Below are 14,746 nucleotides of genomic sequence, written 5' to 3' on the forward strand. Positions count from 1 at the left end.
TTGGAAAGTACCATAGCAAGCAAGTCCAAGAGTTTAATTTTAAAAATAAGGGAAGCTAAGTCCTGGAAAGTTTAAGTGACTTGTTCAAGGCTGTGCAAATATCAAAGTCATCTGACTCCAAATCTAACCTTTGTTCATTCAGTGTGCTCTATTCTAAAGGCTATATCCCCACTATAGCTATGTGTGCTTTCTACATATTAGAAAAGGGAAATTCAGAAACTCTAACTTCTCCCCAGACTATCTTTGCTCTACCTAACATGGTTTTGCTGCACACTGAGCATTGTATAGATTACTGGGAATAGCTCTTGAGACCAAACATTCATCATACTTTATCCAATTGGGTAATGTCTTTCCTTCAAAAACAGCAAAGCTCTGTAGAAATCTGACATCCTTATGAAGTATTATATTCAAATAAACAGATGGAGTGCATAAAACATACCAAGAGCCTTGGTAAATCCATACCTGCCACTCAATCTAAAGACAAGCAGCATTTGCCTTTTAAGAAGTATTATACTGGTAAATGTTTCACAACCATCTCTCTGGGAAAAAAATATACAAAAGTATGCTTTGAATCTTGATCTGAATCATTAATATTCTCTCCACTACTTTCTTAAATATTGCAATTAACAAAATAATAAATCAAGTCCCAATGTGATGCATTTGCCTTTTTCTGAGGTATAAATATTCACACTGAAATTTTAATAATCATCAAGATGAAAACCAGTTTGAACTGGTTTTAGCACACCCCTCTTTTGAGGGTACTTATAAAAATCTTAGCAGGAAGAGTTCTATTCTGCTATTATTTATTCTTCTCTTTAAGCTTTCCTCAAATCACTGTTCAAGCCTTTCTTTTTTCCACACTGAGGCCTTTCTTCATCCCCTCAATTTTAAATCTCAATTTAGAGATGTCAAGGTGACTTGAGGTGGTTTGGTGGCGCAATACATGGAGCCTTAGATCTGAATTCAGAAAAAAACCTGAGTGAAACTCCTACTTGAAACATTTACTATCTATGCTATTATCAATAAATCAATAAAGCATGCCCCATATGTCAGGCACTGAACTAAGCTGTGGGGATACAAAAAGAGGTAAAAGACATCCCTAACCCTTAAAAGAGCTTAGTCTAATGGGGAAGACAAAAAAAGGAAACAAATATATACAAACAAGCTATATTCCTATCAGAACAGATAGGAAATAAACAAGGAAAGGCATGGAATTAGTAAAAATTGGGAAAGTTTTCATTTAGAAAGTGAGTCTTTTTAGAGGTATTTGCTATAATTTTTCCCAGTTTTCTATTTTCTGTTCTAATTTTAGTTGCATTTAAAATTTGTTTGTTGGAAAACTTTAATTTTATATAATCAAAAGTATCTATTTTACAATTTATAATGCTTCCTATATTTTGTTTGGTTCTAGATTCTTCCTTTATGCATAGATCTGACAGGTAAATTATTCCATGATCTTCTAATTTGTTTATGGTATTATTATTTATGTGTAAATCTTTGTTGGTATTAGAGACTGTTGAGATCTGAAAGAAGCCAGGAGGCAGATATAAGGAGGGAGAAGATTCTGATTGTGGCATGCAACCAGAAAATGTGCCTGAAGTTTAGAGAGTGAATGTCTTATACAAGGAGCAGCCAGGAGGTAAATTACTGGATCTTATAGGACATGTTGAAAGGTAAACATAGATTAGATTATGATTTACTTTAAACACAAAATAGGCGATTTTTAAATTTCAGTTATGTAAACTAGAGAGAGCTTATAAATTGGGGGGAGCGATATGAATTAGTTGGACTTGTATTTTAGAAACATCACTCTGGTGGAACACAAATTGGAGTAGCGAAAAATGAAGCAGGCAGCCCTACCAACACATATCATCCAGGACAATGTACAATTGGTTTGATCTATATCTTATCACTGGATCCAGAAAGCTCTGGAGGAGAAAATGAGGCAGGTAACCTTGCACAGCTCTCCTTCACTTTATTCTAATTACTTGCATGTCATGGCATCACAATGAATAAAGGACAAACAATATTTCAATAGTCCAAGTGTTGGGTAATGAGGACCTACTTCAGTATGGTAGCAGTATCAAAGGAAAGAAGATGGTGTTTTGAAGAGATAGTTCACCCTCTCAAGGGATGTTGTAAGGAACAAATGAGATAATATATATATAAAGCACTTTGCAAATCTTAAATCTGTATATAAATACTAGCTATTATATAAATGAGCTATGTAATAATTTATTTATATTACATATTTATATATTATTATACTTATGTAATGAGCTATTATATGAATGAGCCATTTACTTTGTATATACTTCATATTTCCATACTTATATACATATTCTAATACGCAAATGCATGCTTTATATTTCTGTGTGGAAAAATGTCAATTTGTTGAGGGCAGAGCCCAATGTCTTTCATAGAACTCAATAAATGGGAATAGGGAACGAACTAAGTATTTATATAGCATTTATGTGCCAGTCCCTGGCTAAGCACAAGAGTCTCACAAACATCTTAGGAGACAAATATTATTATCCCCATTTTACAGTTGGGGAAAGTGAGGCAAATAGAGGTTATGTGATTTTCCCAGAGTAATATAGCTGATTAGAGGGCAAGATCAAATTTTAACTCAGGTCCTGACTTCTGGTCCAGTGTTCAATTCACATGCCACATAGCTGCCTCTAATCTGTTGAATTACGTTGAATGACTTTTTTGGATTTCTAGCAAGATAATTTTATTTCACTGCAATTATCCCTGGGAATTGGCAAGAGATGAGAAACTTATCATGTCTCCAGGACCAAATTTAAGCAGATCCAAGACAGACTCAGCCTGAAATTAAATGCAAAGGTCGTGGTACCACGGCATTATACATTCTGTACAACTCAACCAGCCTCAGGCAAACAAATTTTTGCATTATGCCCTGTAATACGGTTCTAAGTTAATGCCAAGGAAAGCTACCCCCAATATGAACAGAAAGCAACAAAACACCGATCATGCTGGCAGATCATAGGGAAAGACCATATGATTTCTCTTAACTTTCTTTTCATTGGTCTGGAGAAATGGGAAAATCCAGGTTACCAAACAAAGAAAACATCCCTTTAAAATCCCATAGCTACCATTGAGCTATGAGTTAACAGGCAAAAAGAAAAATCAATTAAGCAAGTATTAATTGAGTACCTGCTATGTTCATACTGTGCTGAGAAGCAGGAGAGGGGAAACAAAGTAGGAAGCACATGGAGTACATTTAATGAGATTCATTGTGATAGGGATCAATGTAAAGGCATCCCTTGGGGTTCACAAAATCAATTGATTGAGTATAGGATGGAGGAAATTAATATAGGAAATAGGGAACTGGCAGTGTGGTAATAAAGTGGCTTATAAAAAAAATAGAAAGTGTGATAAGTCAATAGTAGGGACAGATAGTTAATGAAGTCCCCCAAAACTCTGTTCTTGGCTTTCTATTTACTTTTTTCATTGACCTGACAAAAGACATAAATAGCTTGCTTTTTAATTTAAAGATGATATAAAATCAGGAGGAATAGATATCTTGTTGGACAACAAACAAAAAATCTAGAATTTAAGTTTCTAGAATACATGTTGCACTCAGTGCATTAGAAGACTTTCCTATTTGGGCTTAATACATTTTTATTAAATTGTATTGATTTGTTGTTCAGACAGTTCAATTGTCTCTGGTTCTTTGTGATCCTATTTGGGGTTTTCTTGGTTAAGATACTGGAGTAATTTGCCATTTTCTTGTTCAGTTCATTTTACATATAAGGAAACAGAGATTTAAGGAACTTGTCCAGGGACATACAACTAGGAAGTGTCTGTAATGAATTCAGTTTTAATAGAAAAATGGGATCAAAAAAGAAAATAAAAAGAAAAGGGTAATAATATACTATTTAGACCATATACTATAGCCCATATAGACTAAATTCTGTCCTAGGTATCATATTTTAGAAAAGATATTAACAAACTGGGGTATAGTATAGCAATGAATTTAGAGCTGAAAAAGATTTTGGTCCATGCTTTTGAAGGGAATGTTTGCACGGATGAGAACTCAGATGTGATGGAACTATTCATAAATGGAAAGGTTTAGAACATGTATTATTACTGGACATGATGATTCAGTATTACAAATTCCTTTTAAAGAGAAATATCTTTAAATATCAAGCAAGAAATTCAGCAAATAACAAAAAATTAGTCAAGTCTTTGCAAAACACCCACATACTGTTTGGGTAACAATTTATATTGAGGTAAGTAGTAATGAATCCTGATGTCATTTGTTTTATTACTTATTATTTTGTTATATATCTTTATATATCACATGAAAATTTATTATTAGTTGTTATATTCATACAGTAACTTCTAGGAGGGGAAGAGGTGAGTAGTACATTAATAAAACTCTGCAAACTAACTTCCCTGCTTATTTGCAAAACTGAACTAATCTTAATCATTTTAGAGAATATATCAACACTGAACACCATGGATACTTTCCATTAATGGTGTGTGTGTGTGTTTGTGCGTATGTGTGTGTGTGTGTGTATATAGTGATATAGATATGCATACAACACACATATTTAATGAGAATCTTCATAATAAAACCTTCTTAGAAGGAATGTAATTTTCATTTTAAATAAAATAGTTACATTAATTTTCCTATCTTTTTTTCCCCTGAGGCAATTGGGATTAAGCAATTTATCCAGAATCAGACAGCTAGGAAGTGTTAAGTGTCTGAGGCCACACATTTGAACTCAAATCCCCTTGACTTCAATACTGGTGCTCTATCTACTGCACCAACTAGCTACCCCAATGTTTTTTATTAAACAAGCAATAGCAATAGTAGTAATAATAATAACGATGGTGGTGGTAGGAGGAGGAGGAGGAACAGAGGAGGAATTATGCTGGCAATATTCCGTAGCCGATAGAGACATGTCTTTGCCATCAGATATATCTGACATTAGTGGATAGGACATCAAATACAAATAAAGAAGTAAATCTCACTTCAAGTATTTTTGGTGTGACCCTGAGCAAATTGTTTAACCTCTCAGTACTCACTTTCCTGATCCATAATAGATCAAACTCAAATAGAAATTAGGTTCATTAATCTATACATAAGGATCCCTTCTAGTGGCATACTGATTTAATTTTAAAATGTATTATCATTTTGTTTTATTAGATTTTTTATTTATTGTGTTAACTATTTACTAAGGCTATTTTAATTTGCCTCAGGCTGTGCTGGGGAATGTTGTGACCATGGGCTAGCAAGTCAATTGCATATTTGTCACCTCTGGACTTTATATTCACTAAAGTCCCTTCAAAGATCAATTACTATCTGTGACAAATAATGGCTGGGTCATTCTGGGTAAGTCACAACTTCTCATTAATCCAAGATACTCCCTAAAATTAAGCTGTAGAACTAGAATAATTGGTATATATGTGGCAGCTACATGTCTTGGTGTATAGAGTACTGAGCTGGCATCAGAAATACCTAGCATCAATATGGCTTCAGACATTTACAAGCTGTGTGATCCTGGAGAAGTTACTTAACTCCACTTGCCTTAATCCACTAGAAAAGGAAATAATAAGCCAGTATCTTTGTTAGGAAAACAAGGCCAATGATCACAAAGAGCTGGTCATGACTGAACAACAAAGTCTTGTGGTGGTAGAGGGAATTTAAGACTAGCAATAAAATCACAGTTCTAGACTGAAAAAAAAAAGTTTTTTTTTCCTTTTCTTGATAAGAAGTCCATAATTTGAGGGTTTACGCAATTTGTTGACACATTATATTGTTTTAATTTTCAGCCATGCAAAAAATGGCTAGGAGTGGGGGAAAGGGAACAAAAAGGAAGAAGATATACAGTGGGAAATGTGGGTGATATAAAAACAAAAGATATAAACAAAAAGTTATTTTTTAAGTCCTACTTAGATGAACTTTAAGTTTGTTTCAAATATTTAATCTTAAGCGTTTCAATGCTAATTTGAATTCTGAAGCTATTTTATTCTGGTTGAAATCTAGGAAGTTATATAGTAACACTTTGACAGTGTTGAAAAATGAAGTATTTTTAATAAATTCCAATTTTTCCAACTAACTGAAGCTTAATCATTTGAATAATTTTTTAAAAAATTTAACCATTTTGTGGAGATATCTTTTAAACATACAATATTAATCTTTGTTTCTTTCCTCACACTATATTTCACAAGACCTGAAGAAGGGATGAATATATTTCTTTTTCTTAGTGATCACTTCCAATCTCCTAATCTGCCACCTTTACTCATTATCCTTTCCTTTTATGTTCTCCATTCCCTTTGCTTCCTCTTAATCCTTCCTTATCTCTAGCATCTTTCTCCAACATGACCCTTATAATACCCTAATATTCTGAATTTCCTAAACCATTCAATGCTTATCACCTCTTTCTATATCCCATTTCGGTCAACCAAAAGGCTCATCATTCTCTAGACCTCACCATTTTTTAAATGGCTCCATTTCTAAAAATTCTGCAGTCTGAAATTCCCCTTTTCATCTAGGAATTAATCTGGCTAATTCTCCTGATCCTATTGTTTTGTTTTCAATGTGATAGTCACTTCCTTGGTTCTTTACTAATCTCTCAGTTTGTATAATAGAAATTCCTTTTGGGAAATAATTCGACTAGATGGTTATTTACCCAAGTCCTTATGATTCTACTTTCTCTCCAACGATTTTACTACAGTCCCTCTTGTCTCCACTGAAACTTTTTCATCCCTTCAAGAACCAATTCAAGTGCTACTTTTTGTATGAGCCTTTACTGATTATTCTTTGCCCCAACTAAAAAACAAAAATAAATTTTAAAATGAAAATGAAAATTCTCTCTCTGACCTCAAATATTTCCTAATACTTTACCTGGATCTTTCCTTTTCACTTAACTTCATTTCTCACAAGGCTGCAATCTGGACTCCTCCATCAATCCTCAGAAAACCTGTAAGATCACTTAAGCCCTAGATTTCACATTTCTGATGTACTCCTCAATTTCTTTGACCTTTTGCTTTAACTGGATGACACTTCCCAGAACCTTTATTCAAATACGGTGCCCAGAACTGCCATCTCCTCATCTCTCAACAGGCTGTGATGACGACTTTTCCATTAAGACTCCTAACTATGTCTTTCCTTTCAGCTTTCTCTTATATGTTGTTTTCTTCAATTAGACCGTAAACTCTTTAAAGGCAGGAACTGGTTCTTGTCTGTTTATTTTTTATTTTGTGTTGTGTGTGTGTGTGTGTGTGTGTGTATGTGTGTGTGTTTTGGCTTGGATTTGTATTCTCAGGGGTTAGCATAGTGTCAGGTACATAGTAAGCAATTATAAATGTTGCTAACTGACTTTCACAACTCACAGTCTTTTTAACCTAATTAATTGTATACTTGTCTTTTCTCTCCTATTAGACTATAAACTTTCTAATAGAAGATCTAGATCCTAGATGCGTTGGTATTCCCAATATCTAGCATAATGCCTTGCACATAGTAGTTACTTTTAAAATACTTGATAAATAGAATGAATGATGACATGCCATTTCCTTTTAAATTATTTTTTCAGTTGTCCTTTGTGCAGGTGCATTGATTTTTAAAACTTTCCATTAAAAAGTCTTTGTTCTCAAAAGCACATTCTTGCTGCTGTTATGCCACATAAAACAAACACAGCTGATCCATTCATTCAACTATTATAGTAATTGTTAGAGAGAACTAAATGATCAATGCAGCTGTGGTGACCAGCACTCCTAATATGATGACCAAAATTGACAGCAACACACTGAAGACCATCATATTCATCTCATATGGGCATCACTACCATCATTCCTCTAATTTGATTTCATTTGTCTTCAACTCTTAGAGATCTTAGCATAAAAAGAAAATTGTATAATTTCTTAAGTCTTTAATGTCATGGGTCATAGTATTTAGAGCTAGAAAAGATCTAAGATATTATAAAATCATAGACTTATTAATAATAGTAATAGCTAAGCATCTATGTAGCACTGTCAAGTTCAAAGGGTACTTTATATGTGTACTGTCTCATTTGACTCTTGCAAAAACCCTGTAAGTTAACTGCTATTATCACTCTCTTTCTTAGTATTGTAATATTGGAGAAACTGACATCAGAAAAGATTAAACTAAAAAACTAGGATCACCCCACTAGTAATTGCTTGGGTGGGAATTTGAACTCATCTGTTTCTGACTTTAACTCCCACAACTCTATATCACTTAACTGCTTCTGGCAAGAGTTGAAAATCCAACCTCCTCAATCTATATATGAAGAAGTTGAGTCCTGGAGAACTTAAATGGCTTACCCAAAGTCCTACAACTAGGGAGTAGCTAAGGCAGGTTTGAATTCAGGCCATATGATTCCATATTGAGAAGTCTTTTTAGGGCAGCTAGATGGCATAGTGAATAGAGCAGTAGCCTTGGCATCAGGAGGACCTGAGTTCAAATGCAGCCTTAAGCATTTAACACTTACTGGCTATGTGATTTTGGGTAAGTTACTTAACTCCAATTTCCTTGCAAAACAACAACAAACAACAACAACAAACGAACAAAATAAAGAACTCTTTTCACTATCAAAAACTCTTGGGTCTAATATTATCCTTCATTTATCTTTGGTTGGTATCATCTCCAAAATTATATTATTAAAAATTATTTCTAACTCACTTCTAAGCACATTTTTTTCTAAGCACATTTTTTAAAAAATTCTATTTAATGAAGTACCAATTTAAAAATCATGCCACTATGTCTATCAAGAAAAAAAGTGCCATGTAGTATGAACTCACCTAACTGCATGTAATTCATTATCCAGCAAACATGTGTGTCTACAATGTAGCTAATAATAAGAAAATGAAGCTAAAAGTTAAATCAGGCAAGCCAAAATAGATATTACAAAATCCACGGGCTGATTTAACGCCTAGAAAACGCTTTCTTATTACCCCAGTCAAAGAAAATGTATTTTTATTGAGCACATCATTCTGACTTGTTACCAAATTTGATTTTATTATTTGTTTCTAAATTTACCAAATATTATAAAGCTAATTAAAAATCAGTCAATAAACTTTATTAAAGGCCTACTATATACTAGGCAATACATAGGATAATGGAGATGTAAAAATAAAAATGAGATAGTCCTTGGTCTCAAGGAGTTTCCTTTTTATCAGACACTATAGTATACAAGATAATCACAAGATATTTTAGGGGAGGAAGAACAACAATGAAGGATGAAAAGGAAAGATAGTACTTGAGAAAGAGAGAAATAGATTACTATAGTCATGTACAATGATGATAACAAAAACTGGTATTTGACATTGAAAGAAACAGAAAAATAATATGAAGAAATGAGCCTATAATTTGTGATCATTATATTAAAAATATGCATATACCTCAATAGCTCCTAAAGGCATCACCCTGGCACACTATAATGCTCTGTGATCTAAAGCAAGTCATTTACCATTCTTGTTTTTAGTTTTCCCATTTGCAAAATTCAATGGACCTATGATGCTTACAGCTAATTAGGAAAATGTTTAATATAAGTCAATACTTGACCAAACTTCTTGAGGGCAGGAATTGCACTATATTTGGTCTGTATATCTTTAGCATCTTAAAACATTCTGAATTTGGAGTTGGAATTCAAATCTCATGTTCGAATTTTGGCAAGTCACTTAACCTCTCTCAACATTTTCTTCCTCTATAAAATGAAGGGATAGGATTAGATAGACCTCTAAGTTATCTTCCAGATATAAATTATAATTCTATCATTTTATATATTTCTTGAGTTTGAATATAAATATATTTAATAAACATGTTAGAATATTTTAGAAATATTTCTTTCCCAAATGGTTCAAAATTTTTAAAAAATACATTCATGCCTAAATGGGAAAACTTTCGGTAAAAAAAAAAAAAAATCTAGCTATTTGGGGGGGGGGAGGGGGAATCATCTTCTAAAGATTCCAGATAACCAAGATCTGATTGTCATGGACATATTTTTCATTCCATTATTTGAATACTTATCATTATTAACTTACCACTTCCTCAAACTTCTATTCCAAATGTTTAATAGTTAACACCTTGGACTCTCCAAAAACACATCAATAATATGCAGTAGACTTCAACTCAAAATCCCAGTACATTTTAGATGGGAATCAATGCAAGTGATTGTCATAAGTCCTTGACATTTCATTTCTGAGCCCTCAGGACAAAAAAAAAAAAAAAATAGATGCTATTCCATCACATCAAGGAAGAAATAATCTTTGTGGGAGCAAGTTTAGATCTTGCTTAGAAGCTCCTTAACTTGAAAAATGAATATCATATCCATATATTTTCCACGAATTGTTTCCAACTTCCCCCAGATACCTGACTATGAAATCAGATTTTGAGTTAAATGTCGTCATGCTACACATGTAAAATAAATCTCCAAAACTCAGATTAAAGTTCACTTAGCAAACAAAACAAAAGATGCACTTTTTTAATGGGCTTTGATTATAAGACCATCAAGAGACACATTTCACAGAATTAATTTTGTTCACATTTTGTTGTGAAAATTTCACTAATAATTCCATCATAATTACTTTCCATAAAGCTCACTGAACTCACACTAACTTCAAGGTCAGTGGCTAGTCAAAATAAAATAAAAAAACCAATCATGGAAATAGAGGCAAACTAATAAACATGTTCTAGGCTATAACAACAGCCTTTATGCCCTTCCTTTTAGTGAGTTTATACAAGCATTTTTCCAGTTAAACTTTGAATCTTACCGTCAATTTCTCCTTTAAGTTCTTGTTTTTAGAATCTGTTTGTTCGTGATTGCCCAGATCCATGGAGAGAGAGAGAGAGAGAGAGAGAGAGAGAGAGAGAGAGAGAGAGAGAGAGAGAGAGAGAGAGAGAGAGAGATTCAGAACCCAGGCAGAAATGATTTAATGTGCCTACATGGTAGATGTTGCAGGACATTTCAAGTTGTCAGACAGGACACTATCAGAAAGCCCTGGCGATAATTTCTGGTTAGCTAGTGTTTCCATTTATAGATGTACAAACCTCACAAACAGAACACTGAAGAGAAGTCATGCAGCTGGCCTTAGATAATAAATGTCGTTTGGTATCAAAGCCAACTACCCAGTTGGAGATTCTTTTCTAGCAGTTTAAGTTACCTGACCCAAGGAGAGTTTTGCTTATAATGCTAACCATGACTACCAAAGAGATTATAAGTAGTAGAGATACTAGATAATTGGATAATGGAACTGACTGTAGAATACAAATGAATCAATTAGAATGGCAGAGGTAATTGATATAAATTAACTACTAAATGTGGCAACTAAGTGGCACAGTGGATAGGGTGCTAGACATTGATTTAGGGACACCTGAATTCAAATCCATTCTCAGATGTTGACTACTTGTGCTACCCTGGACAAATCACTTAACCCTGTTTGCTTCAGTTTCCTCATCTATAAAATGAATTAAAGAAAGAAATGGCAAATCATTTCAAGAAAATCCCAAATGGAATCAAGAAGAATTGTTTTGACTGAAAAACTACTGAAAACTACTGAACAAGTCAGTCATCCCAATACTAAATTGATTGGAAATATGGCTGACATATTGCAAAACACTTTATTATTCATACTTTACAATAGCCCTTTAAGGAAGATTTCATTTGTTATCCCCATTTTATAGATTAGGGTAAGATCCAGAAAAGCAAAGTAATTTGCCCCTAGTCACAGAGCTAGTGTGTTTTAGAAAACTACAGAGACAGAACTTGACTTCCAAATCAAGAGTTTACCTCTCAATAGTGAGATTCTATAAATAAATTTAAAAATCAGCATTCAAGGATAAAGAGTAAGAGGAAAGAAGTTAGAAATATTACCTCTATTAAAGACATTCTATTTTTTCTTATTATTGAGATTTTCCAAACAATGTTTAAAAGCCTGTTTTGTTTTCTTTTTCAGTTTCTTTCGTTAGTGGGAATGGAATTGGCAACTGACCAAATGGAAATAGATTGTGCTTTAGTATCCCTGGCCCTCCTGCCAAGAAAAAGGTTGGAGTCCCAGAAATGAGACTCATTATTTGAATGGATCTAGCACTTGCAAAGTTCTTACTTAAGTTTTGTGACATGCTTAAAAAGGAAGAAATCAAATAATAATTAACCCTGTCCTGTCTTCCAATAAACCAAAGATTTGGGATGAAACTAATTGAAGGAGAATACAAAATTTTAAAGATTAAATAAAACCTGGTCTTAACAGTGTCCACCATTTACAACTGGTTTAGAGATTTCACTTAAAACTTATTTCCTTAGTTTAGTTTTCAGACCATTTTTATGTTATAGAAATGCTTGTTTTATTTCTTAATTTCAGATAAAATAAATACATTTTTTTAAAATAATATTTTGGAAATGCTTTGAATTCTTGTTCAGTGTCTGTTGCCAGGCAGCTCTGATTTAATCCTCATTCCCCATCATGATGAAAGAACTGAGGACTTTACAAGTGAAGTAGTTAGGAAGAAATAAACCAGGACTTGGTTTCATGGTGATAAGTACAGAGGGCTGATATTAGATCCAGAGGCAAAACGAGATACTCTCTTTAGCCTGCCTCCAAATTCCTTGGTGGGAGCCACACCCATTGCTGCACTAAATAGTATGAAGTTAGTATTACAGCTTTCTCAGATCCCAGCATTGGTCTGGTTGTCATATGTAAGATAAAAGAAGGTAATTGGGGGATATTCTCCAGAATAAAGAGCTAAGAAAATTCACAGCTCTGTACCAGATTGTGACTAGAATAGGAAACTTATTTCTTTATACTTTTATCTAATAAAATATTCTATCACAAAGGTTGGTGATCTTATGGGAACAACTAATCTATAATCATAGAGACTATACTAGGACTAGAGATAGCATCAAAATCAGTTACATCAGTGATCATAATGGTAAAGTGATCTCATTCCTATTCATTTTTCCAGGGACTTTTTTAAAGAGGATTTGTAGGTATGGTTCAGGGAAAAAAGTCTCTTACAATCCAAGGGATGAACATGTGAGATCTGCTCCCTCGACCTCAAGCTAATCAAAATTCAAAGTTAAAAATAGGATAATATAGTCAGTTCATAAATCTAATGGGATTCAAGAAGCTCATATATCCATCATCCATCATATATCCATCCACTTAGAAAGAACCATAATGATCACATGGTTCAATTCCTTCATTTTATAACAAAGGAAACTGTTCAGTAATTTTTTCAAGGCATATAGGTGGCAGTGTCAATATTTGAACTCATCTCCCATAACTCCAAATTCTACAGGTTACTATTTATAGTTCAAGTAGAAATTTTAGTGAAGAGACTACTGGTTCTGTCTTCCAAATAACATATCTTAAACCGAATTCTTCACCATTCTTCCTTTGCCTTATTTGAAGATACCAATCATTAAGATAAAACAGACATTTAATTAATTAATTATACAGAATTGAAATATACATTGCTAAGATCAAGGACAAAGAAATAACCATGTAAGTCAAGTAATAGTTCAAACAGCTAACTGCTTTTTATTAAAAACTTTTATTTTGACTATTATATGTTTTATTTAACTACTGGCAAATACAAATATTCAAATAAGAGCATCTCAAATGCTCTTAATACATCTGGATTTAGGATTTCCTTTTAATGATTGCAATCCAGCTTTGTATATACATCCCGTGAAAGCATTATCCATGTTTTCCCAACATGGGTCCACCCAATGGGGTAGGAATCTCCTTTTCTTTCTCCTGACATTTTGAGGGATCTAACAATGCACTCTATCAATGCTATCCTTTACTTTTGCCATGAGACTACCAAATCTTTTCTTCTTAGTGTAACATTCATTGATATCTTTTACTCCTGTTCATAAGTCAATAAAAAAAAAGAGTTTTAAATAGCATATTAGATGAAACAAAAAACCCAAAAAACTATAAATGGGTGAGTGGCAGCTATATAAAGCAGTAAATAGAGTATTGAGCTTAGAGTCAAGAAGATATAAATCTGGCTTCAGACACTTATTATGTGATCCTGGACAAGTCATTTAACATGTTTTCCTTGGTTTTCCCATCTATAAAATGAGCTGGAAAAAGAAATGGCAAACCACTGTGGTATCTTTGCCAAAAAAAAAAAAAAAAAAAAAAAATGAGGTCATAAAGAGTTGGACACAACAGAAAAATAACTGGACAACAATAAATAATTGTCATTTTATTTGCATACTTCCATTATTTATACATTGTTATTCCAGTCCCAAAAGATGACTATTGACTTCAATATAGCAGTTTCATGTTGACTTTTTTTGTCACCATTTTGATATTTTCTGTGTAGTAACTCATAATAATAATAGCTAGCATTCTGATAGCACTTTGAGATTTGCAAAGGACTTTATAAATTTATTGCATTTTATTCACACAACAATCCAGGAGGTAAGTGCTATTGTTATCCTCACTTTAAAGTTAAGGAAACTGATTCAGAGAGAGGTTAGATGGCCTGTGTCCAGAGTCCCATAGCTAGTAAGTATCTAAAGCCAGATTCAAAGTCAGATCTTAACTTAATCCAGTTCTATCACTCTAACCACTGCACCACTTAGCCACTTAGCCATCTTATAAGTGTTGGTATGGCTATAGTCTTTAACTAGAGTCATGCTTAATATATATACAGTTCTTTCAGTTTTTTTTTCTTCATTCCCCATCACTTCACATTAGTTGTTCAATACTTCTTTGAATTTTCAAATTCACCACTTCTTTT

At 33.3% G+C, this 14,746-nt stretch overlaps 1 protein-coding gene across 1 annotated transcript in view; it reads right to left on the bottom strand.

Moving 5' to 3' along the window:
- Positions 1-10,919, bottom strand: part of MLIP (muscular LMNA interacting protein) — a 401,644-nt gene extending 390,725 nt beyond the window's left edge. The window contains exon 1 of the mRNA XM_074264711.1: positions 10,765-10,919. Within this exon, the coding sequence (XP_074120812.1) occupies positions 10,765-10,827 (63 nt within the window). The 5' untranslated portion in view covers positions 10,828-10,919. The remainder of the gene's footprint in view (positions 1-10,764) is intronic.
- Between the last annotated feature and the right edge of the window lie 3,827 nt (positions 10,920-14,746).

Source organism: Sminthopsis crassicaudata, chromosome 4, assembly GCF_048593235.1.
Source record: "Sminthopsis crassicaudata isolate SCR6 chromosome 4, ASM4859323v1, whole genome shotgun sequence".
NCBI lineage: Eukaryota > Metazoa > Chordata > Mammalia > Dasyuromorphia > Dasyuridae > Sminthopsis > Sminthopsis crassicaudata.